Source organism: Hyaena hyaena, unplaced genomic scaffold, assembly GCF_003009895.1.
Source record: "Hyaena hyaena isolate Hyena2069 unplaced genomic scaffold, ASM300989v1 scaffold_0, whole genome shotgun sequence".
NCBI classification, from domain to species: Eukaryota; Metazoa; Chordata; class Mammalia; order Carnivora; family Hyaenidae; genus Hyaena; species Hyaena hyaena.
The window spans coordinates 4,689,874-4,715,513 of record NW_024080632.1 but is presented as its reverse complement, the minus strand read 5'-3'; the positions used below and the strand labels follow the sequence as shown (position 1 = coordinate 4,715,513).

The window sequence follows — 25,640 nt, the reverse complement described above, 5'->3', positions numbered from 1 at the left end:
AACAGTGCAAAAGGGTTTCTCTTTCTCTGCATCTTCACCAACATCTGTCATTGCCTGAGTTGTTCGTTTTAGCCGTTCTGACAGGGGTGAGGTGGTATCTCAGGGGTGAGGTGTGGTTTTGATTTGTATTTCCCTGATCATGAGTGATGTTGAGCATCTTTTCATGTGTCTATTAGCCATCTGGATGTTTTCATGTCTTTTGCCCATTTCTTCACTGGGTTATTTGTTTTTTGAGTGTTGAGTTTGATAAGTTCTTTATAGACTTTGGATACTGACCCTTTATCATTTGCAAATATCTTTTTCCATTCGATCAACTGCCTTTTCATTTTGTTGATTGTTTCCTTCCTTGTGTGGAAGCTTTTTATCTTGATGAGGTTCCAATAGCTCATTTTTTATTTTGTTTCCTTTGCCTGTGGAGACATGTCAGATAAGAAGCTGCTGCAGCTGAGGTCAAAGAGGTTGTTGCCTGTTTTCACCTCTAGGATTTTGATAGCTTCCTGTCTTAGATTTAGGTCTTTCATCCATTTTGAATTTATTTTTGTATATGGTTTAAGAAAGTGGTCCAGTTTTCCCAACACTATTTACTGAAGAGATTGTCTTTATTCCATTGGATAGACTTTCCTGCTTTATAAAGCTTAGTTGGCCATATGTTTATGGGTCCATTTCTGGGTTCTCTATTCTGTTCCATTATCTATGTGTCTGTTTTTGTGTCAATACCATACTATCTTGATGATTACACCTTTGTGATACAACTTAAAGTCTGGAATTGTGATGCCTCCAGCTTTGGTTTTCTTTTTCAATATTACTTTGGTTATTTGAGGTCTGGTACCATACAAATTTTAAAATTATTTGTTCTAGCTCTGTTATTATTTTTTTTCAACAGACCACAAGCTAGCATCATTGTTTAGATGACATGTAAAGTTTTAAGATAATATTTTCACTATTTTCTGGCCATTATTAGTCATTTCATTTCAGGATTTTACTGAAAGTAATTTTTTCCTAACAGTGAGCAGGTGGTCAAGACGCTAAGGAGACAAATCACAGACTGGGGAAAAATATTTGTAAAATATTTTACAGTCCTGATAAAGTACTGTTATCCAAGATACAAAGAACCGTTAAAACACAACAGTAAGAAAATGAACCTGGAGGGGGTGGGGTGGGGCCAGGCTGGTTCAGTTACAAAACGTGTTACTCTTGATCTTAGGGGTCCTAAGGGTGAGCTCCACGTGGGGAGTAGAGATTACTTAAATAAAACTTTTTTTTTTTAAAAAAGGAAAAAAGTACATGAACAACCCAAATAAAAAATGGGCTAAAGATTTTAACAGATATCCCACCAAAGAGGACCTACAACTGGCAAATGCGATGCTCAACATCACGTTGTCACCAGGGAATTGCAAATTAAAAACAAGTTACCACTACACAGATATTAAGATGGCTAAAACTCAACCTAGTCCTTATTCACTCTGAGCCAATGAGTCATTTTAAAGGGTAAAAATTTACCCTTTTTCACTCAAGGAAGTTATCCAAAGGGCGAAGCCTGACTTCGGCAAGCACACACAATACCTGAAGGAAGGGGGCGTGGTGCCTTCAGCCTAGTGCGCAAGCCGGAATGTAAAAGCGGTTAGGACTGCCCCTAGCGCCTGATGAAAATATTTAACTCCAGCTGTAGGAGATTCTCCCCTAAGTCACCTGTATTGACTTATTTATAATAAATCCATACGTTTTTATTAATTTTTGAGACACAAGTTTCTCTCCGAGCCATCTTATTTCAATTGAGCATGTATTCATACTAAAGTGCCTTTTGTCCCCAGCCCATTGTAAGCCCTCAATAAAGTTTGCAGCTTAGAACGATGACATAATTTTTGCTAAAAACAAAACAAAATAAAACAAAAACAACCCCAAAACCAGAGCATTTCACTTCATAGGATGTTTGGGGGAAGGAACGGAGTTTTTGTGTTTTCTTTTTTTTTTTTTTGCTCAGGCACTTCAATAGTTGCCTATTTTCCTGGGGGCGGTGCTGCTTGTGGACCCGATGGACCCCGGAGAGGCCGCCATTTTGGAGTCTTCCCTAAGGAGCTTCTACCGGCTTTTCGCGCCGCTGCCGCCGCTGCTAGCGGCCTTGCCGGGCAGGATGAATGTGATAGACCACGTGCGAGACATGGCGGCCGCGGGGCTGCACTCTAACGTGCGGCTCCTCAGCAGCTTGTTACTTACAATGAGTAATAACAACCCGTGAGTTGAGGCGGGGAGCGGCCTGGGGCTGAGGAGAAAGTGGCTCCGGTTTGGGAGCGGGGGCTGAGGGGGCCTGGGGACTGGCGGGAAGAGCGACCGCGGGCCTCAGCTGAGGTTTCGCGGTCAGCGAAGGCGTCGTCAGGCGGAGCCGATCTGGGAACGCAAGTTGAGTTCAGTCGGTCTCTGCGCTGTGCCAGACGCTGGGATGAGCTCCCTGAGGGAGATGTGGCGAGCGGCGGCTTCGAGAAATGGAAGGCGGAGGCTCTGAGGGCGAGCTTGGCTAGGGTTTCCCGAAAGTTGGGAGCGGCGGGTTTCCTGAGGCACCTGTCGCCCGGCAGAGCGCCTGTCACTTCCCTGGGCTGACTCCTCTCCCTGGCTTTTTCCCGAAGAACGTTTCCTCGCTCGCTGCCGCTCAGAAAGGCCCAGTCTTATACCTCGTCCCCCATCCGAGATTGATTCCCCCCCCCCCCTTGAATGTGTCAGAAGGGGCCTCTTTCTGGCCTCCAAAACCCCTGAAAACGGGAGACTGACGGGGTGGGAGTGGCGCCTTTTTAAGGACGTGCAGTGGCCCTTTCTTGTTTTCAGAGCTGCCCTTTCTCGAGTCTTATGACGGCTGCAGCACAGGGCTGTTTCCAGCCTGGAGTGCGCGTTGCCCCCCTGCTTAAATTCCCCCCGTTGCACTTGAAATTCCTTCCCGTGGCCTCCAAGACCAAACATTGTCTCCCCGACCTCCTCTCCTGTCCTCTGCTCACTGAACTTCAGCCTCGCGGGCTCTTTCGGTCACTAGAACACACCAAGCTCAGTTCTCAACTCAGGGCTTTGCATTTGCTGCTCGGCTTGGAGTCCTCACCTCAGCGAACCGTGTCCTCCGTCAGGTGCCCGCTCTCACATCCCTCCCAGAGAACAGCTTCTGTAACCATCCGAATTGTCCCCAACCCTCATTGTTCCATCCCTTTGCCCTGTTTTATATTCTGTGTCACTCTTTTTTTTTTTTTTAATTGATAAAGGTCAGAAGGTGTTCCGTAGCTTCAGGGAGGTCGGTTTGAATTCTGACCTTTTATCATTTATTGTTAAATTTCTTATTGAATTGGCAGTATACACAGTAAAAAATTAAAACTACAGAAGAGTTATGCGGATAACCTAATTTGCAGAAACCTGGGCTAAGTCTAGTTGGTGGGTTAAACTGCTTCTAATTATCCTGTAACATTCGCAAGAACCAAGAGTAATGACTAACTGGTGCATAAATTCCCACGAAGGAAAGTGTGCCTTGACCAGTCACTCAAAACCAACTGCAAGGATCCAGAATAAACACAGAAGGCTGAAAGAGACCAGGGCTCCTCACTGTCAACACTAAGTGGATGGTGGTGAAATGACGGTCTCACCGAGTGAGGTCCAGAAGCACACGTGTGGAAATAAAATAGCAGCTGCATGACATGCACTTAACAGGCTTTTCCTTTCCGACCTAGACAGCTTCTAGAGCAGGCCAAATGCAGATGGGTCCAGCCTGAGTAGAAAACTCAATTATGCCACTCACAAGTAGACTGTGGTGGGTCGGACTGAAGACTTAATCAGAAGAACCAAAGTCTAGACATCATGGCTCTCCGCTACATGTGTGAATTTGGGCAGTTTTACCTCCCTGAGGTTGTACATAGTTCCTTAGCACTTTCAATAAACACGTGAGTGCTTACTCCACCAAAGCACTGTACTGACCTCCCTAGGTGTTAAGAGTGATTAGAATACAGATCTTAAAAGTTCTTGCCACAAGATCTCACCCTACCATATCCATTTTCCACAGGCAACAACCATTAACAGTTTCTTATGTATCATTCCAGACATAATTTATGGGTGCATAAGTAGGCATATGTGTTACAATATGTAAATATCTGAATGCTTTCTCTTGAGTGTAGCAGTATTTTCTGTCAAGTCTTATTTCTCAGCAGATACAAAGATTCTCAGAATTGGAAGAAATCTTAACTAACTGGACTAAACCTTAAAAAAATTTTAAATGTTTTATTTATTTCTGAGAGAGAGATACACCGTGAGCAGGGGAGGGTCAGAGAGAGAGGGAGACACAGAATCTGAAACAGGCTCCAGGTTCTGAGCTAGCTGTCAGCACAGAGCCCGACATGGGCTTGATCCCATAAACTGTAAGATCATGACCTGAGCCGAAGTTAGACACTTAACCGACTGAGCCACCCAGGAACCCCAGGACTGTACCTTTTAGTCCTTGAATTTCCTTTGTAATTTTATATCCGGTGTTCAGCATACCTGCCCTTTTTTTTTTAAGATTAAAAAAATTAAGATAAAATTGACATACCATTAGATTTATCCTTTTAAAGAATACATTTCTGTGTTCTTTTTAAAAAAGTTTATTTTTTTGAGAGAGAAAGCAATGAGTGGAGGAGGGACAAAGAGAGAAAGAGAATCCCAAGTAGGCTCGACACTGCCTGAGTAGTCCCCAATGCGGGGCTCTATCTCACCACCTTGGGATCATGACCTGAGCCAAAAAAATCAAAAGTTGAATGCTTAACTGACTGAGCCACCCAAGAGTCTCCATTTCTGTGGCTTTAAGTGTTCACAGAGTTGTACAACCATCACTGCTGTCTATTCCAAACATATTCATTATCCCCCCAAGAAACTCTGTATCTATTACTAATCACCCCTGACCCCACTTTCTTCAGCCCCTGGCAGCTGCAAATCTCTGGTACCTATTCTTGAGTATCCTTCATTTTTTTGACAAATTAACTGTTTACACAGTTGACCGTGACTGTTGTTTCATTTTAAATGGCTTTTACTTGTCAAAGAAAAAAGTGTAAATTCCTCTTGTCAGGAGTGGTGGGGAGGTGGAATTGGAGATCAAAAATATTTGCGAGGCGCCTGGGTGACTCAGTCGGTTAAGTGTTCGACTTCGGCTCAGGTCATGATCTCACGGTTTGTGGGTTCGAGCCCCATGTCAGGCTCAGTGCTGACTGCCAGCTCAGACTGGAGCCTGTTTCGGATTCTGACCTCTCTCTCTGACCCTCCCCTGCCCTCTCTCTCTCTCAGAAATAAATACAACGTTAAAAAAATTAAAAATATATGAGTTTCCCATTAAGAATGGTGGCCAGATTCTGAGCAATTATGCTTGTGAGCAATGTTTAACATTAGTGAAACAGTTTTGAAACATGTTGGTTCTTTTACACTGTCCTTATCCCTATAACTCAAGGAGATAAGAATTCTTCTAGTGTTAGTATAAGTTTACTTTAGTATTTAAAATTAGGAAAAAAAAAAGTTTCATCAAATAAAGCTAATCCTCTTTCTATCCCACTCTATCCCATTGGCTTATTCTGTTCTATTTCCATACTTTAGTATTTTAGTATTCCTTCTTCAGTATTTGAAGTTTTCAGTTCCTTTGAAACCTCTTTTCATCACTTTCCTAAAAAGGTTTCAGAGGGTGAGGTTTCTCTCTTCCAGGTTGTTCAACCCTTCTTGGTAGTAGTTAAGTCATTGTGATTTTTCTCCTTTGTCTATATTATGCTAAAAACTGATGTTAATAAAAGAAAGTGTGAATGTATATCAGGTTTTAATTTACGAGGGCTTGGACTAAGGAAGGGGAGGAAAAAATGTATAACATTTCTCTTCATATATCTGTGTATTATTGAATTTGATTTAGAGGTATCATTACTTTTTTAGTATATAAAGGAGAAAAACATTAAAATAGAGCAGTTTAAAGCAATTTCCTGGATGTGCTGACCATGTTAGTGTAGAGTATAACTCTCATGCCTCTCATTTTTGGGATTAGCATTTATGGCACATTGAGTTTTTTGTAAACTCATTATATAAGGCTTTATGTTAGGCTTATGCGGACACTAAGGAGGGTGTTCTGCCTAACATTTCAAAATAACCCATGTAGTGGGTATTTTCTTTGTTTTCTAGTGAGTTATTCTCCCCATCCCAGAAGTACCAGCTCTTGGTGTATCACGCAGATTCTCTTTTTCATGATAAAGAGTATCGGAATGCTGTGAGTAAGTATACCATGGCTTTGCAGCAGAAGAAAGCCTTAAGTAAAACTTCAAAAGTGAGACCTTCAACTGGTAATTCCGCATCTACTCCACAAAGTCAGGTAAATGGAGATGGAAGTGTGATCTTTTCCTTTTTTTTTTTTTTTTTTTTTTGAGAGTGAGAGACTGAAAGAATTTATGAGACTGTAGACTAGACGTAGAGGATGGAAAAAATAAATAATTTTAAAGGAGAGCTGACTGGAGAAACAAAGATGAAAAATCACTTAGATGGAAGAGTGCAAAATTCACTTTGGATGAATCTAAAAATGGAGTTAAATATAAATTATATGGGTTCACCAAGGTTCTGCATTGTTCCTCCCCTTTTATACAAACAGAACTCAAAATTCATTGTTTTTATAATTTTAATTAAAGTATAACTTTTAGGGGCGCCTGGGTGGCTTAGTCGGTTAAGCATCCAACTTTCGCTTAGGTCATGATCTCGCGGTTCGTGGGTTCGAGCCCCGCGTCGGGCTCTGTGCTGACTGCCAGCTCAGAGCCTGGAGCCAATTTCGGAGTCTGTGTCTCCCTCTCTCTCTGACCCTCCCCTACTCACGCTGTCTCTCTCTCTCCTAGAAATAACTAAAAAATATTTAAAAAAATAAAAAATAAATAAAGTATAACTTTTAAAATGTAACTCGTTTATTAGGATTGTGAATACCTAGGGAAATTTATGGGAAATACTAAGGATTCCTGCCAGTTTTGGTTGCCTTATAATTACATAAATGAAGGGAAAAATTGTAATTTCATACAGTCCTCTGATTTGATGGAGACATCCAATTACTAGAAATTAACCCTAATAGTAAACTCACAGAAGGTTTACAGGGTGTATAACTAAGGCTGCTTATTGTAGCATTGTTTGTAATGGTAAGAAACTGGAAGCAAAAGTATCCATCAGTAGAGTCTAGTTAAGTTAGAGTATAGCCATAAGATGGGATATGACAGAACTGTTACTGAAATGAAAAATGAGATAGAGGTGCACTTGCTGATTTGGAAATAACTACATATAATAGTAAGAAAAATAAGATTTTTAGAAATCTGTTCAATTCTCTTTGTTCAAAGGGGATAGATTATAGATATATAAATGTATCCTGGTGTATGCCTAATATATATGCTAAAAATCAATGTTAATATAAGGAAGTAAGGACATGTATCATATATGTATATCTGTTATATATGGTGTGTGTGTGTGTATATGTATGTAAAATATATGTATTATGCATGAAGGATTTTGTGTATAGGAGGAAAGAAATTTAATGGTGGAAAGCTTTATTTAAAAAAAAAAAATTCTTTTTTTAATGTTTTATTTATTTCTAGGAGAGAGAGAGAGAGAGACAGCGTGAGCAGGGGAGGGTCAGAGAGAGGGGGAGTCACAGACTCTGAAACAGGCTCCAGGCTCTGAGCTGGCAGTCAGCACAGAGCCCGACGCAGGGCTCGAACCCACGAACCGCGAGATCATGACCTAAGCGAAAGTCGGACGCTTAACCGACTAAGCCACCCAGGCGCCCCATAATGGTGGAAAGCTTTAGAGAGAGAAGAATTTTTACTTTGCAATTTGACCCTGTCTTTAAGTTTAAATTATACATGCAACTTATATTGAAAAGGAATGTCAGTAAGATGAACTGGGAATGAAATTATAAGTCATGTTTTTTCTGCTTTGTATTTTTCCACATTTTGAAAAAAGACAAATTAATATAGTTGCTCTTTTTTTTAAGCCTCTAAATCTTCATCTTGTTTTTTTTTCTCTTTATATAAAATCTTTTGACTTTTGTTATTAAGGAGCTTGATTGTCAGGGTTTACTGTATTTTCTTTTTCTTTTTATTTATTTAGTTTATTTTTTAAGTAATCTCTAGACTCCATGTGGGGCTTAAACTCTCAGTCCTGAAATGAAGCACACTCCAACGACTGAGCCAACCAGGCACCCCAGGATTTTGTCTGTTTTCTGACCCTGAACGGAAATCACGTATGTTAGCCACATAGGGTCATTTATAGAAGTAGCTAACTTTTTGAGCATTCAGTATGTCAAGCACCATGCTAAACCATTCATGTTAATTAAATTTAATTTTTGGGATGACTGGGTGGTTCAGTCGGTTAAGCATCCAACTTCGGCTCAGGTCATGATCTCATGGTTCATGGGTTCAAGCCCTGCATCAGGCTGACAGCTCAGAGCCCAGACCCTGCTTCGAATTCTGTGTATCCCTGTCTCTCTGACCCTCCCCTGCTGGCTCGCTCGCTCGCTCGCTCTCTCTCTCAGAAATAAATTTAAAAAACATTTAAAATTTTTTTAAAAATACATTTAATTTTTAAGGAATTTTTCTTTACCTCATATTTTAATTTTCTTAAGTTTTTGTTTTAATTCCAGTTAGTTAACATACAGTGTTGTATTAGTTTCAGATATACACTGTAGTAATTCAACACTTCCATACATCTCTCTGTACTCATCACAACTAGTACATTCTTTTATCCCCATCACCTCTTTAACCCATCCCCTCAGCCCTCCCCTCTGGTAACCATCAGTTTATTCTCTATATTTAATTTTTAAGGAATTTTTCAAAAATTAAGATATATTTTACGTCACAGGAATGAACAATTCAGTGAGTTTTAGTATATTCACAAAATTGTGCAACTATCATCACTTTTTAAAAATTTATTTTTTACATTTTTTTTTTTGAGAGAGTGAGACAGAGTGTGAACGGGAGAGGGGCAGAGAGAGAAGGAGACACAGAATCTGAAGCAGGCTCCAGGCTCTGAGCAAGCATTCAGCACAGAGCCTGATGCAGGGCTTGAACTTACGAACCATGAGATCATGACTTGAGCCGAAGTCGGACACTTAACCGACTGAGCCACCCAGGCACCCCAACATCACTTTGATTCCAGAACATTTTCATCACTCTAGAAAACTTCCGTGCCTTTTATCTCATCAGCTTCTGGGAATCACTAACCTTTTTCTGTCTCTATGGATTTACCTATTCTGGACATTTCATATGAATAGAATCATGCAATATGTGACCTTTTGTGTCTGGCTTCTTTTACTTGAGCATAACGTTTTCAGATTTGATCCATGTTATAGTATGAATCAGTTCTTTGTTTTTTTCCTTTTTATTGCTGAATAATATTCCATTGTGTGATTATTAATTCTCCTATATCTAACTCTTCATTAGTTGATGAACATTTGGGTTATTTTCACTTTTTGTTTTTTAAATGATTATTTAAAAAATTTTTTTTAATGTTTATTTATTTTTGAGAGAGACAGAGACAGAGTGTGAGTGGGGGGGGGGGGTGGAGAGAGGGAGACACAATCCAAAACAGGCTCTAGGCTTTGAGCTGTCAGCACAGAGCCCGATGCGGGGCTCGAACCCACGAACTGCAACATCATGACCTGAGCCAAAGTCGGACACCTAACCAACTGAGCCACCCAGGCGCCTGGGTTATTTCCACTTTTTGTCTGTCAGTAATGTTTATATGAACATTTGTGTGCCGGTTTTGTACAAATGTAGTTTTTTAGCTCCCTTGGCTGCGTGTGTAGGGGCAGAATTGCTGGGTCATATGGAAACTCTATGTTTAACATTTTGAAGAACTATGTTACTGCTGAAGTAATATTTTGAAGAAATTCTTTCATTGTCTCTTAGTGTCTTCCATCTGAAATTGAAGTGAAATACAAAATGGCTGAATGTTATACAATGCTAAAACAAGATAAGGATGCCATTGCTATTCTTGATGGGATCCCTTCAAGACAAAGAACTCCCAAAGTAAGTTGAATTGGCAATTTGTTATATATTCTTCTACCCGGTCCTTCCAGCCCATTTCCTCCATGTTTTCTCCATGCATTAGGGAGTCCATCTGAACATTTTACTCTTCACTCACTTTGTTCCCCTGAAATTGGAATAGATGAGGTTCAGAGAGATAGAAGAATTACTTTCTTATGAAACCCTGAAAATTCAAGTTGATGAAAATGATAGCTGGCGAATGCTCCAAGTGCTCATTCTTTGGTATTTCTTACCATTGGATATAGCAATTTGCAAATGGTTCCAGGTGGTAACAGTACTTTTTAAAGAATCTCATGTTTTGCATTCTGTAGGTGTCCCCATTTGATAATATCAGTGAGTTTATTAATCCCTTTGGTTTCAAGATCCAGGACTTCAAGATCATTATGTATTTATTTGTATGTGAAATTTATATTTGTGTTTGATTTGGTAACATATGAGTAGAACACCAACTGAAATCAAAAGATCTTGTCTGAGTTTAAGGCATACAAGCTGTGAACTGTGTAGTATGAACTTGGGAAAGTTACCAATTTGTACTTTTTTTCATTTATAAAATGAGATTAATAATACTTTCCTCTGCTAACTTTTGGAACAATAAGTTAATATATGAAAGAATACTTTTTAAAGTACTATTCTGTAAGAAGTTTATATTGGGCATCTTTGATTACAGGGTTTTTTGAAGTCCCGTTTAGGGGAACAATGAGAATCTTTGCTCTTAGTATTGAATTCACATCAGCGGTTAATATTCTACCATGTATTCTCATGTCGCCTGCCTTCCTCACTTCATTGAAGAACTGTTCTGTGCAGCTTGTGCTTAATGATAAGGAATTTTATATGTAAGATGCCTGTGTACTTCCTCCTGCCCTTAAAAAAAAAAGGAATCTAAGCGGTGGTGTATTTGGTGTTTTTTCTCCTAAGTGTTGCTGAGTTTTAAAAGTAACCAGTCAAATTTGATAACGTGTTTATATATCTCCTCAGTGAGGATTTACTATTTTCTGAGTTTTTTAAAACTAAGCTATTACCCCAGTTTATTTTACGGTAGTGGCTGCTATTAAAAATATTTGGAAGCATGTTTTAGAATAATCTGTTTCATAATAAGCTTCGATACTATATGCTAAACTGTTTTCTGATACCCTATGCAGTCTTATTCCAAGTATAATTTTTTTTGCCTTTGTGAGGAGTGTCTTTCTTTTGGAAGATACCATTTTGATTATAAACTTTGAATGATACCTGTTTCCTATTTTATTGGAAATGTACCATATTTGCCTCCTTAATGACTTGAGGGTGGGGACATTTTTTGAAAATGAGTAATGGCAAATAAGATCAGCTTTGTGGTATCCAACATCATTTTAAGAGGGACTAAAGGAACCCACATTTGTTAGGAGTACATCCTTCATTCTGTAGAGCTGTTGTAGCCAGGAACAAACAAAGATGTATGCCTCAAACATAAACCTATAATATTTACAGTTTTTCTTTCTTGTCCGTTAGGGAGTTAACTGGCTTCTCAGTCTGTGTAAAGGACAAGGAAGTGAGTCAAAATACGTCTAAATGAACGTCTGTTAATGTATGGTAAACACCACCACACATTTCTTCACATTTTAAAGGAAAATTCCAGTGTGAGATTATTAGATCTTGGTAAATCTTCAACTTTTAAAAGTAAACCTATCAACATAAAATTTCTCAATCAGTTTTTAGAAAATGATGACTGCTTGCGTTTATAACTGGTGGTATGTGGCTTTGTGATGTTCTCAAGTAAGGATCCGTTTTAAAAAGAAATGACTTTCTCATAGATAGTACTTAAAACTCATTCTTTTGAAGTGACAGGTAGTTTAAAGGGAATTTTCATATTTGTTGAGACAGATGATCTGTTGGTCATAGTTTGTTAATAACAAGCAGTCAAGAAAGGATCTTAAATTTAACCTTTTATTCTTTTCAAGTATTGACACCAATACTGGAGTTTTCCTTTAAGTATTTTCTTTTGCATTTTCAACATAGCCTAAAATGGAAAAGCTGAGGCCAAATAAAGTTTTATTTCTAGTATTTCATTATTTCATTGTTTGAATCATCAGTATGGATTAATATAATTGGAACAGATGTTCTTCATCTTCAGAGCCACTCTTTTGAGTAAATATCTGGCGTACCAGGCTACAAATAACCGAAGAGATTGGGGATTGGCTTTTTTTCTTTTGTGTCTTCATGTTGACTGCTTCCTTAGGTTAATGATGTAGCAAAAATTGCTGTGTTTAAGATCTGTTAATTTCAAATTGGAATGTTCTCTTTTTCTCCCTGTACTATTAAGAAGATCATTTACTTTTCCCTGTAACTTCTATGTTCTTTGGAACTTTTAGGTTTTCTCAAATTTTCCCTGTTGTGTTTTTAGCGTTATTTTAATAGAACTGAGTTAAATGTTTGAATTGTGCTAAAAATGCATTTTCTGGATTTAAGTGATGTTGCTAACCTCTGGGTTACTGTCACCTCTAGAGGTCATTTAGAGTTTGACTTCTGTAGCATTACTTTGATGAATCAGATAGTACCTATAGGTCCAAGCTTTAAGTGTTAGAAAGGCTAGAGTCTAGCTGCTAGAATAACTGTCAGAAGCCAAGTATGTAACTCTGTCTGTCATTTCCTTTTTGGGGAAAATTCATCTGGTATTTCTTAACAAACTATGTTAAGAATTCCTCTCTTTCTTATGCCTTGATATTAATTGCATTTAAAGTATGTAAACTTGAGCACTTCTAAGGTAGTTCATCTTCTAAAGATCAAGAAAGAATCAAGGTAATTAGATTTCTGTAACATTTCTCAAATAAATATTACTCCCGTTTCTAGAGGCAGTATCTTTGGTCTAGATATTACTGGACCTTTTGTTTGGGTAAGTGAGAGGAATTTGACTTTCCTCATAGAAATGGGAGGACATAGGAAAAGCAAAGGTAGTAATTTCCTCTTTGGTTTAAAGAATGGGATTGGTCTTTGTTTATTTCCACAGAGCTATGGGTAGATTTCCCAGTAAAAAGTAGATTAGTAGATTTTCCAATAAAAAGTAGAATAGTCCTGATAAAAAATCAGGGCTTAATTGGTGGTGAGATATTTTCTTTGCAATATACGCTTATCTTACTGTCTCGTGTTTTTGTTTATTACAGATAAACATGATGCTGGCAAATCTGTACAAGAAGGCTGGTCAGGAGCGCCCTTCAGTCACCAGCTATAAGGAAGTGCTGAGGCAGTGCCCATTAGCCCTCGATGCCATTCTAGGTACAGATCATTCTCAGCTTATTTCTTTTTTTTTTTTAAATATTTTTATTTATTTCTAGGAGAGAGAGAGAGACAGCGTGAACAGAGGAGGGTCAGAGAGAGAGGGAGACACAGACTCTGAAATAGGCTCCAGGCTCTGAGCCCGCAGTCAGCACAGAGCCCAACGCGGGGCCTGAACCCACGAACCGCGAGATCATGACCTAAACGAAAGTGGGATGCTTAACCAACTAAGCCACCCAGGCGCCCCATTCTCAGCTTATTTCTATGGAGTATTTACTCTGAGATGGTAGTTCTCAGTCTTGAGAACTACATTAAAATTTGCCCATGCCTAACTTCCAGAGAGTGATCCAGTAGATTACTGTTGTCATGTATTTTTCACATATCAAGAAATATTAAATTATCACTGTTTTCCCATTTGTGTTTTGCTTAGAATCGGGTAAGGGTACCTTGTAGTCCATGGAAAGGGTAGCCTATTACTTCTTGCATTGCAGAAGAGGAGTGCTATGCCTTACCTTACTTCTCCTGTTTTCTGTTGGATTAGGTTTGCTGTCCCTTTCTGTAAAAGGTGCAGAGGTGGCATCGATGACAATGAATGTGATCCAGACTGTGCCTAACTTGGATTGGCTCTCTGTGTGGATCAAAGCATATGCTTTTGTGCACACTGGTGACAACTCGAGAGCAATCAATACCATCTGGTGAGAGCTACAAAGTTAATTCAGTTTTCTTGAGGCCCTTTGCTTATATGGAGATCTGATGTATGTAAATTAGCAAAATAGAAATAGGATGCTTATCGCTTGGTGTTGTAGCCTGTTGTCCTCAGGTTTTCTTAGTCTGTTAACGTACTTAACATACTTAAGGGTAAGAATCTCTGCTCTGAGGACTTGTTAAATGTAAACTTTGACCAGGTTCAGCTCTGTATTGGCAAAAGTGGCAACCTTTGCAAAGCAGACTGCCTTAGTGTGTCTTGCTTAAATCTGGACGAACATCGTTTTGGACACCCCAGGAGCATAGATTGCAGCATCTGACTTGGGTTGTATCTTTAGGAGTGAGCTTTTCTTTCTAGTTAAGTAAGTAAAGTCCAAGGACAAGAGACTGGGTCTAGTGTTACATGAAATCATTTGGTTGAGTACTAAGTAGCACTCACTTGTGAATGACATTACATTTAACACCATGTGGTCCTCTGAAAACCTGTAACCAAAAAGTTCTTTCTTGGTAGTGAGACAGATTTCTGCTCATTCTGAATATTGGCTTTCTTATCCAACATAATGTTCTTTAAACCGTAAGCTCAGAATGAGAAAATCTAGTGTATATGGTTTGTTTTAAATTTTTTATTATGAAAAATGTCATATATACACAAAAGAAAATAGTATTTTATGCCTGCCACCCAGATTCAGCAACTAAGAGGAGTCATAATAGATGTTAAGGGTCAATGTTTAATATTTTAAAGTTCACTAGAGAAAAAGTCCTTATTGCGAGATAACGTGGACCTTCTGGGAAGCTTAGCAGATCTGTACTTCAGAGCTGGAGACAATAAAAACTCTGTCCTCAAGTTTGAACAGGCACAGATGTTGGATCCTTATCTAATAAAAGGTAAGTAATTCTTTTTTTTTTTTTTTAATGTTTTATTTATTTCTGAAAGAGAGATAGCATGAGCAGGGGAGGGTCAGAGAGAGGGAGATACAGAATCTGAAACAGGCTCCAGATTGACGCGGGGCTTGAGATCACCGTGAGATCATGACCTGAGCCAGAGTCGGACGCTTAACTGACTGAGCCACCCAGGCGCCCCTTTTTTTCTTTTTTCTTTTTTTAAATGCTTTATTTAAAAGGTAAGTAATTCTTGAGGCAGGGTGAAAGTGGCTATAGAGGGGAGGATCAGAAAAGAAAGAAAATATGGCATGGTCTTCTGATACCATTTTTCATATAAATAATTTGTGGAACTTATTACAGCAGCCTTTTACCTTTTTTAAGGTCCTGACACATGTCTCTAACACTTGGGTAATTCATTTTGAGCAGTTGTTTTTGCTTGATTTCAAGTGTCGTCTCCAGACAGATCATTATTTGGCTCTTTTTCTTTTGGGAGGGGTGATATCCCTTCCTTATAATTTATAAATTTATGTTGTGCCTGACTGGGAATTTGGATGACATCCCCAAAACCATACTGTCCTTTTAGGGAATGTAGCTTCACTGTGTCCTTACTGTAGTCAAAAGGGAGTAAATGAACAGACATTAAGAAAGGGAAGTGATTAGGAATGAACAACAAAAAATCATTGATCTGAAAGATTATAGCTGAAGGAGTGAGCCATAGGGACTTCCAAAGGATGAGTGTCCAGTGACTGGCAGCAAGTGATGGGTAGTGGGAAATAATGTCTGATGGATAGGCTGAAGTCTGCTTGTAAAGTCCCAAAAGAGGCCATCAGAAAAATAATGGCCTTGTGAAAATAGTTACTTCTGTTGACTCTTAACCCATGAAAACAACAGAGCAGGAAGATGAGGAAACAGATCCAGAAAGATGAATTCATTTGCCTTTGGTCTCCCTCCTGTTCAGTGCTTATTTCTCTCCTCTGAGCTGCCTATGCCCATGATAAAAATGGTGTGTTAGAAATACTAGTCTGGCAGTAGTTGGCAGCTTGGAGTTGAAACCTCAGGCCCGAGTTTGGGGGTCAGCAGGAATGCTGTAGTGATCTTAACATAAGAGGCATTTTCCTGGGAGTCTGAAGGGATAACAAGGGATGGGGGTGATGGTGGTAAGAGACGGGTGACAGCAAGCATGGGACCCTTTTTATAGAACATGAGTGGGAATAAGCAGGGAGTGGGGTGATCTTAAATCAACTGGACTCCAGAAAGAACTAGATGCTTTTTCTGGAATAGGCTAACTTTTTCTGAGACTACCTGGCATGTTAAGTTTGTACTCTTGACTATGCCTAGGCCTCTTGGAAAAGAGAACTTACTTCATGCCTTTTTTGGGCCTTTTCTGGATATGAGTTTGGATAGCTATATATCATGCCACAGGTTGTAGGGATGAACAGTACCCCAAAATAATAGGCTTTCAAATTGTGGTGTAGTTCCTTTACTCCTTTGCTTGCTTGCTTGTTTGTTTGTTTGTTTGTTTGGAGAGAGTGAGCAGGGGTGGGGCGGGGGTGGGGGAAACGTGCGAAGGGCAGGGAGAGAGAATTCCAAGCAGGCTCTGCACCATCAGCACAGAGCCTGATGGTAGGCTCCAACTCAAAAGCTGTGAGATCATGACCTGAGCTGGAATCAAGAGTTGGACAGTTAACCAGCTGAGCCACCCAGGTGTCCCTCTTCTCCTTTGGTTTTTAAACTTTTTGGGTGTGTTTTGTCTTTTTAATAATTGTTCTGGAGGAAACTGGGAATGCTGGTGGGAGGAGCTCATGATGGTGGAAAGGGCTCAGACCCATCTGGAACTGGGGCCTTAGTGGGGGCTCTAATGAAGGCTGCTGCTCCTTAATAAAGGAGCTGCTTTTTAAAAAAGCTTCTTCCTTTCTAGGAATGGATGTATATGGCTACCTCCTGGCAAGAGAAGGGCGGCTAGAAGATGTGGAGAACCTTGGCTGCCGCCTTTTCAATATTTCTGATCAACATGCAGAACCCTGGGTAGTCTCTGGGTATGTTTATGCATTCTCTTTTCTCCGGTTTTCAGGACATCTTTTGGAAATTGTGGTGCCTCCCAAATAGAATATAGATTTTGAGATAATCAGACTTAGATTCAGATCAAGGCCTTTGACTTTGGATATATTAGTTACCTCTCCAAATCTCTTTTCTCATTTGGAAAATAAGGATTTTCATGGGTTAGGTATCAACTGAGACTGTGCATCATGCTCAGCACTGGAAGCCATCAGTGAACAGGTCAGGAGCTGCTGGTTTGTTATTTACCATGGCTTTACAAATTCTCTATCTCTCACCTATTAACATATCCAGATACCAGATTCTTTTCTATAATTTTTTCTTCCATATCAAGAGTTTGTTGAGCGTCTGACTCTTGATTTAGGCCTAGCTCATGATCTCAGAGTGGCAAGATCAAGCTCTGTGTCAGGGTCCATAATGGGTGTGGATCCTGCTTAAAATATTCTTCCTTTCTCCCTGTCCCCTCCCAAATAAATAAATAAAATTGAAAAAATGAAAATAGGTGGGGTTTTTTTGTGTGTGTGTCCCCCTCCCTTCCCCAATATCTTAGGTTAAAGCTGTAATGGTTTGTAATAAGGATCATGTAGAGGGCCTTCTGTTTGGTTTTTAGATGAAATTTCTTTACCATTTTCTCTTCGGTAACATTGGTTGTTGTTTTTTTTTTCTCCAGGTGTCATAGCTTTTATAGCAAACGCTACTCTCGGGCTCTCTATTTAGGAGCCAAGGCCATTCAGCTGAATAGTAATAGCGTTCAAGCTTTGCTACTTAAGGGAGCAGCACTTAGAAACATGGGCAGAGTCCAAGAAGCAATAATCCACTTTCGGGAGGCTATACGGCTTGCACCTTGTCGCTTAGATTGTTATGAAGGTAAGATGAAAAATATAGATGAATAGTGTGTGGCATGAGCACTGGGATGGAAGGTCTTGTTAGGCCAGCAGTTCCCAAACCCTTTTGTACGTTAGAGTTCCCTGGGGTTACTTTTTAAAATCCTGATTCCAGGTCACTTCAGTACAGCCTAAATCAGAATATTGTGGTTCGGACATAAGCACCAGAATTATTTTTTTTTGAAGATCCCAGGTAATCCCTACATGCAGTTAAGTTTGGGAATCACTACTTTAGGCATTTAGGGCTTTCACAGGAACTTCAGAATTTTTTTTCCCTTTCTTTTTTTCTGTTTTTTGGTGAGGATGTATTTGGGGTAGGTTTTTTCCTCCTATTTCTGATTGTTTCTCAAACATGGCCCACTCCTTAATGTGAATCTCTGTGCTGGCACTATGCTAGATCGCTTGGTTGTGTCTTTTTTTTTTTTTTAATGTTTTATTTATTTCTAGGAGAGAGAGAGAGAGAGACAGCGTGAGCAGGGAAGGGTCAGAGAGAGAGGGAGTCACAGACCGAAACAGGCTCCAGGCTCTGAGCTGGCAGTCAGCACAGAGCCCGACGCGGGGCTCGAACCCACGAACCGCGAGATCATGACCCAAGCGAAAGTCGGACGCTTAACCGACTAAGCCACCCAGGCGCCCCTGGTTGTGTCTTTTTTAACAGTTGTCTTACCTCGGGCCAGAAATACTACTCATGGGGTAACTCCATATCCATATGACAGTGTTGGTTGTGGGAACTAGTCTGTTCATTGTGACCTCCTGAGTGGGCACGATCAGGGTCAAACTTTGTTTTGTTACGCACTATTTTAAGTACATGTGAACTGACCCTAGGAGTTCAAAGGAGTTGTGCCAGTTTCAGCAACGTTTGGTGACTCAGTCACAGATGTTAAAATAGATCTTACAAGATGCAGTTCCTCCAAAAGCATATTTTTATAAGAATTTAAAAATAAACCCCGGAGTCTAGGAGTGATTTGCTCTTAACAGGAAGAGGAGTTTTAGATTTGAGAAAGAAAATTTGGAAGTTGGGGTAAAGAACAAATCTGCTTAGATATTCAGAGAGCTATGCCTATTGTGGATTTATTCTTAAAGCATCCGCAGTAAACTAAGCTTTTGGTTCCAGTTTAAAATTTTTGATTCTGAAACTAACTTCCCCAGCCTCTCAGCTGCTTTTGTCACGCTAGTTCCTTTCTGCTGCATGCCTATTTCACAAGAGCCTAGGAATGCAGTTGAATAACGAACTCCACAATGTTTGGATAGGGGATGGCCAGAGTCACTGGGGGTGGAGGACCTTCTGCAGGCCAGATTTGTGGGTTCCCTGCGCTCAAACTACCATTTGGAGTTTTGAATCAGGGTTACTGATTATGTTGTCCAGTGCTGCTTCCAACCTCCAGCCGAGCTTCCTTTATTGGCGGAGGCACTGGATTAGTGAAGCACGTTCTTTCCATTTCCTTCTGAATCCATTGGAGGCTTTAGCAGGGAAATAAAACTACTCAATAAGTAGTTGCAAACAGCTGTGTTCGGAATCTAACGCATTGACCTGAAGAGTTAGGTAATTTCTGGTTAAGTAACCATAGTGTATGGTAGAATGTGCACAAATATTATAAATGGTTCTAGGGTGGAGGAGTATGCAGAGAAATCTGCCAGGGATGTGTGGGTTTGGGGTTTAAACTGTTTTTCTGTTTTGATGAGTGCTTTGCGTCAAAAAGTACTTCCTCTGCTCTCAAGTTCTTGGCAAGAAGAGTTGAGAGTTGACTCTGCTTGAAGTGTCCCCATAGGGCATCTTGTGGTGGGTATGATAAGAGGCAGGAGCTGCCAGTCTTTGTGTATTTGGTCCATCTGCTTAAGTTATTCCCATCTAGGTTAGGGAAACTCTTAGCAAATGTGTTTTGAGATAACTTTTATGTTTCAAATGAAAAGTTGTCCTTTCTCTTTAGGTTGCTCCCTAGGTCCATTAGTAGAAAACTATGCCAAACTAGTAGTTTTGTAGAATTAGGCATTCACTTGGAACTGTAGAAGCTCTCCCAGGTAAGCCTAGGACTGAAGGTGACTGAACACAGCTGAAAATTAAGAGCTCATTAAGGGGCAGTGGAACCTTGGGTTTTGTTGTCCGAGTCATCTCTGTTTCAGGTAATGATTAGGGTCATGTTTGTTCCTCTAACATTCAGCTGGGCTGCCCTATGCTTCAGTTTACTTATGTCTGTTTGTTTCCTTTGCTAACTAAAGGTGCCTTTGCAGTGCATTCAGCCTTTTTCCACATCCCTCAAGTGCTCTAGGGAAGAGCACTTGTTATTCCATCAGCATACTCTCCAGTCTGATCTCATCATTAGCGTTTTCCCCTGGCCTGCCCTTTGTCTGAAACTTTGAAGGTTTGCAATTTGGAAGACTGTCAGAGTGGAACCATTGCTTGGAATTGTAATGTGGTTGAGCTTTCTGTTTTATTTTTTCAGGTCTCATTGAATGTTATTTAGCTTCCAACAGTATTCGTGAAGCAATGGTAATGGCTAACAACGTTTACAAAACTCTAGGAGCAAATGCACAGACCCTTACTCTTTTAGCCACTGTTTGTCTTGAAGACCCAGTGACACAGGAGAAAGCCAAAACTTTATTAGATAAAGCCCTGACCCAAAGGCCGGATTACATTAAGGCTGTGGTGAAAAAAGCAGAACTACTTAGTAAGTGTATCTTACTTCCCTTTTGTCGTTAATTATATAAAACCTGATCTCATTTGGATTCTCTGGTCCCAGCTGGTTACAGATGACCAGGCAGATGTATACTTTTAACAGTAGGTTTGAGTCCACGTGAATTCAGTTTTTATTTAGCACAACCAAATGTAGCTGGCTTAAACCAGTTTGGATTGGCAGTGACTGACTTTTTAGTGGCTCAAACCAGCTATACTTGGTTGGTACCTGTTCAGCTTATTTTGATCTGTTTTTGGTGGTCCTGAACTAGGTTGGGCTGAATATAACTGGTTTTAGCCAGCTTGAACTCTTTTGACCCATCTGGATTTGCTTAGGACTTTTCCTTTTAGCTTTGGGTTTTTTTTTTTTGTTTTTTTTTTTTTGTTTTTTTGTCCTAGTGTGTGATAAAGTCTTGGGTTTGGGCTAGTTTGGCAAATAAAATGCATTTTAGCCTTTTATTTGAACTTAGGTTAAGAGTATATTTTTAAAAATCAGAACTCAGGCTGTACGTTTCCTAATAGAGGAATTCGTATGAGCTTGTTCTTATTTCCTGCCACAGCACTGTTCTCTTAAAGACATTTACAAATTGTTGGATTGTGATCATTGTTGTGGTTTTGTGTATATGATTTGAGATGGGAGTATATTTTCAAAATGTTGTGTAAGTAGGAAAATGAGGGTCTTTTTCTTTTCAGGCAGAGAACAGAAATATGAAGATGGAATTGCTTTGCTGAGGAACGCACTAGCTAATCAGAGTGACTGTGTCCTACATCGGATCCTAGGAGATTTCCTTGTAGCTGTCAATGAGTATCAGGAAGCAATGGACCAATATAGTATAGCACTAAGGTAGGCACTTAGCCTCCCATGGGGGGAAGGTCAATGAGGGGTAGAGGAGGCAGGGAACTATGTAACAGTTGTTCTGGAAACACACACACTTTTGTGCCCATGGTTGAAAACAGAGTAATGATAGTAATGGTAGAAGAGTTATTTGTGAGTTCATAACTTCTAAAAAAAATAATTTCATAACATATTAGCAACATTAAAGAACTGTTTTCACTCCTAACCAGCCCACACCACTATATCATCTGTTTTTATTTGTGTAGATCATCTTCCTGGCCTTGCCCATGCATAAACATATTTTTATAGGGTATATGTAGTTATTATATATTTTATATTCTGCTTTTTCAAATCAAAGTATTGTAAGTACTTTCCCATGTTTCTACCTACTGTAGTAGTTAAGAACTTAAGCTCTGAAGTTTGAATACTACCTTCACCACCTGTTATCTTGGGCAAGTTACTGACAGATTTCCTTGTCTATATCTACCTTATTAGGTATTACATGATTAAATGAGGATTAAATTATTATTCCTTGTAAAGCTCCTAGTGCTGTGCCTGGTACATAGTAAATATTAAATAAATAGTGGTATTCTTACTATTTAACATAGAAGTGATTTCTTTGAGGGTTGTCTCTGTGTCTATAAAGTTTGGTGAAGGCCTGTCTTTTAATTGAGTCTGATCATATCCATTTGTTCAGCAGTTGAGCACCACTCATGTGCCTGGCATCTCAGTAACCACTGGGTATGCTGCAATTCCGGGAGCTCTCAGTCTCAGGCGTGCAGACTGATCGGTGCCACATGTTAAGTGCTTTCATAGCAGTCTCTAGAAGGAAAGGTGCGAGCCCATAGGGCTGGGAGCCCTGAGTGTGGGTGAGAGCTGTATGGAAGTTTTCAGAGAAGAGGTGACAAATCAATCTACAGTTATATAAGTAGGAACAAGACTCATTAGAGGTGGGATTTGCTAGAGATTGGACACCTGCTGGCCTTGGTGGTAATCACAAAGGCAAGAGGAAGAATTGCTTAGAAGTCAAGTAAATAAATGTTCTGGAGCCTCTGAACTTTGGGGGTTTTGACATGCGTAATGACTCAGCTGCTAAACTTGAATGCCTAGGGGCGGGTGTAGCTTTGGGTCCTGGGGTCTAACCTAGGAGTTGACAAATCCGTTTCATGGTAAGCATGATGATTTGATTGACTGCTGAAATACTGATATGGTTAATTATGTCAGAAGAACATGAAACAACTTTACTCACAGAAAAATAAGTATTTTTTGTAACTTTGTAGCTTAAAAATCTGATACTGTTAAGAAATTACATTTGAATTTTTCTGTTAACGGTGGTTTGCTGCTTTTTCATTTGTGTTATCTAGTATCTTCCTCTAGCAGAATGCTGGGCTAATAATGTTTAAGAAATACGTGGAGAAAAACTCAAATTGAGAATTCTAAAAATTAGGACAAGACGCCTTTTTTCACTTCTAGTGGTGGACTCCCTCGATCCTGCCTGTGGAACCAGAGTTGTTTGGAGAGGCCAGGCGTTAGCAGTTTCTCTGTGACTGGGTGGTCATTTCACTGCCGTGCCAGGGAGATGACGCATCAGCCAGCAAGAAGCAAGGCAGAGATTCAGGCCTCTCCTTTGTTTTGTTGTCCCCTAGTTTGGACCCCAATGACCAGAAGTCTCTAGAGGGGATGCAGAAGATGGAGAAGGAGGAGAGTCCCACGGATGCCACTCAGGAGGAGGATGTGGACGACATGGAAGGGAGTGGGGAAGAAGGGGACCTGGAGGGCAGCGACAGTGAGGCGGCCCAGTGGGCTGACCAGGAGCAGTGGTTCGGCATGCAGTGAGGCAGGCGGCAGCTCTGTGGCCACACTGGCCTGCCCTGCTCTGAGCACTTCCGTGGACTGAAGGAGCCCGGAGGAGCCCGCTCTCTGGGAGGACATTGATTCCGCATGTAATTGCAGCAGGGGTCTCTGCCCCTTGCTCCGTATTTCTAGTAGTGAATTCATTTTTAAAAACTGAGCCTGATCAACCTTCCATCTATCTCTGTCCTCCCCTGCTCCAGCCAGGGAGGATCGAGTGAGCTCTCTGGGAGGCCTGCAGATGTGCCAGGGCTTCTGGGACCGAGAGCTTTTTATATAACTAATTTCTAAGTCTGAAAGCTTGAGGAATAGACAGTGTTTTGTCTGTGACATTGTGGGTGAGTTTAAAGGAGTGATCTGTCACCCAGAGCAAAAGTGTCCTCTCCCATGTCAGACAGCAGCATGGGCTGGCCCTTTCAGAGGCGGTTTCCTGTCCCGGAAATAATCGTCCTGAGCTGTCCAAACTTCCCTAGTAACTTTGCTTCCTTCTGCAATGTTAGTAATGCCTTAAGCTGACAGTTGCTATTTTGCAGAACAATTTTCCTATTTGCTAATCTGGTAACTTGCCTATGAGCCTGGGCCGGATCTGAGAAACAGGTGTGACTTAGAGCATGACCAGAGGCACACCTGGGGTAATTAACTAATAAAACTGTTTTTTGTACAGTAATGGTGTTGGGTTGATCAGAATGGAAGCCCTTTATAGATTCTTCCTTTTGTTGGTCTCTCATAGTGCATTGATTCAGCCCCAGAATTATTTGCCATAAATACACTCCCATTCTTCCCAGAGTGTTGGGAGCCAGGAGGGTTGGGAACTTCAGGTAACATTGAGCTGATTCATCTATTTGCATTTTTGATTGGTTAAATTCCCCTGGGGGTGAGTCTTTGGCCTGATTTTAGACTGGTTCTTCCCAGTTCTATCAGAAGCACTAAAGTCAGTGTTTGGTTTCAGCATTCTATCATGGGGTCAGCAGGGGGCGCCTTCCCTGGGCTTGGTGCTGGGAGAGTTTGCTTACTGTCTTCACCTTTGTTTCTTCAGATGCCGTGCTTTTCACTATATCCTTAACTTGGAGGTGAAGGTGGGGAGAATGGCACCGCTAACCCCAAATTCTCACTAAAACAAAATTAGAATTGGTGATTTTGATGTAAATGGAAAGTTCTGTCTTAAAGTGTAAAAACCATGAAAGTGTACAGTAGTTTAGAAGCTCAGAACATCTGATAAATACAAGGGCAAAAAAGTTCAAATATCTTTTGGTATGAGACTCAAAGCCTGGGCAGCACCAATTGATCAAGCAGTTCTGAAGAGCCCAGCCAGCAATTGGGGTTGTTCCGGGTGAGCGTGCTGCCCTGAGAAGGCACTGCTTCCTAGCCTCAGTGCTTGCTCTGGACGTAGCTTCACGGCCTTCGCCTTGCCTCTTAGCAGCTGTTAACCAGTCTGTGCGTTGGGAGAAAAGGTGAAACCTCTTTGCCGTTCCCCTGGCTGGGTGAAGAAGGCCGGCCACACCCAGCCTACATGTTTCTGCATGTCAGGCTTGTCACTGTTCCCCCTGAGGTTCCCATGGGGTCAGGATGTGCCTCATAGCCCAGGCAGTCAGCACCAGCATATTCCTGTCTTCTGGACTGGTCCTCAGCTCTGCTAGGAGTCCCTGGAACATCCCTGGCACCTCCATCCCACCAGCACTCTGGGCTGGATCCATCCGGCCCCTCCCACCTGCAGCTCCAGCAGTTCTACCCTGACCGTTTCAGCATCACAACCAGGTTAGAAAAGGCGATTGAAGCTATATTTTGAGAATACCCGATAGGGGATTGAAAACCTTGGTTCACATCAAAGAACAGGAGGAGTGTGACTTGAAGATCTCACCTGGCATAGCTGCTATCACTTGGTCTTAAAAAAAAATCCTATGAGGGCAGGGAGCTCCAGGAAGCAGGGGCAGAATCAGGCTGCCCAGTGCTCTGGTTGTCCCGTTGAATCACCTTCCAGGAGATGAAACATCTTGACAAGTGATGGCCTCCCAAGTGCTTACAGTCACCACAGACCTTCTGGTGTCTGGAGTTTCACACACCAATAAGGAGAGGAAAGTTTTAATTGATCCTGTCCTTTCACCCCAAGTGCTTCCAGCTTGTTCATAGCACTGGTGTGGAATCAGGCTGCCTTGTAAAAGTCCCTACTCCCCCATTGTCAGAGCTGCAGGTCAGGAGCCAAGTAGTTAGGTTCTGTGGCCTGGGCTCCCATATCTTCTGGGCTGCAGACTAAATAAGCTCACAAGGAGTTGAGTATGGTGCCCATTGTGTATCCCATTACCATTATCAGGGTAAATGCCATACTGCCAGTCTTCCCCTGGGGAATTAGGGACTGTTGGGATCACTCCAAAGCATTCTTTTTTTTTCCTGGAGATCGCACAGCTAAGTGGGGAGGCAGGGTCCTAAGGAAGGGTGCTCCCTGCCCTTTGGCTTGGGCTCTCAACAATCCACACTCT

At 40.8% G+C, this 25,640-nt stretch overlaps 1 protein-coding gene across 1 annotated transcript; it reads left to right on the top strand.

Annotated features, from left to right (window-relative positions):
- The first annotated feature begins 2,044 nt into the window (after positions 1 to 2,044).
- On the top strand, positions 2,045 to 23,833 carry ANAPC7 (anaphase promoting complex subunit 7). The gene is made up of 11 exons (XM_039241085.1): positions 2,045 to 2,232; positions 6,148 to 6,334; positions 9,900 to 10,019; positions 13,172 to 13,283; positions 13,825 to 13,978; positions 14,731 to 14,873; positions 16,789 to 16,906; positions 17,596 to 17,792; positions 20,251 to 20,475; positions 21,174 to 21,324; positions 22,962 to 23,833. The coding sequence occupies exons 1-11, from the start codon at positions 2,132 to 2,134 to the stop codon at positions 23,149 to 23,151; spliced, it is 1,698 nt and encodes a 565-aa protein (XP_039097016.1). The 5' UTR covers positions 2,045 to 2,131; the 3' UTR covers positions 23,152 to 23,833.
- The last annotated feature ends 1,807 nt before the right edge of the window (positions 23,834 to 25,640 follow it).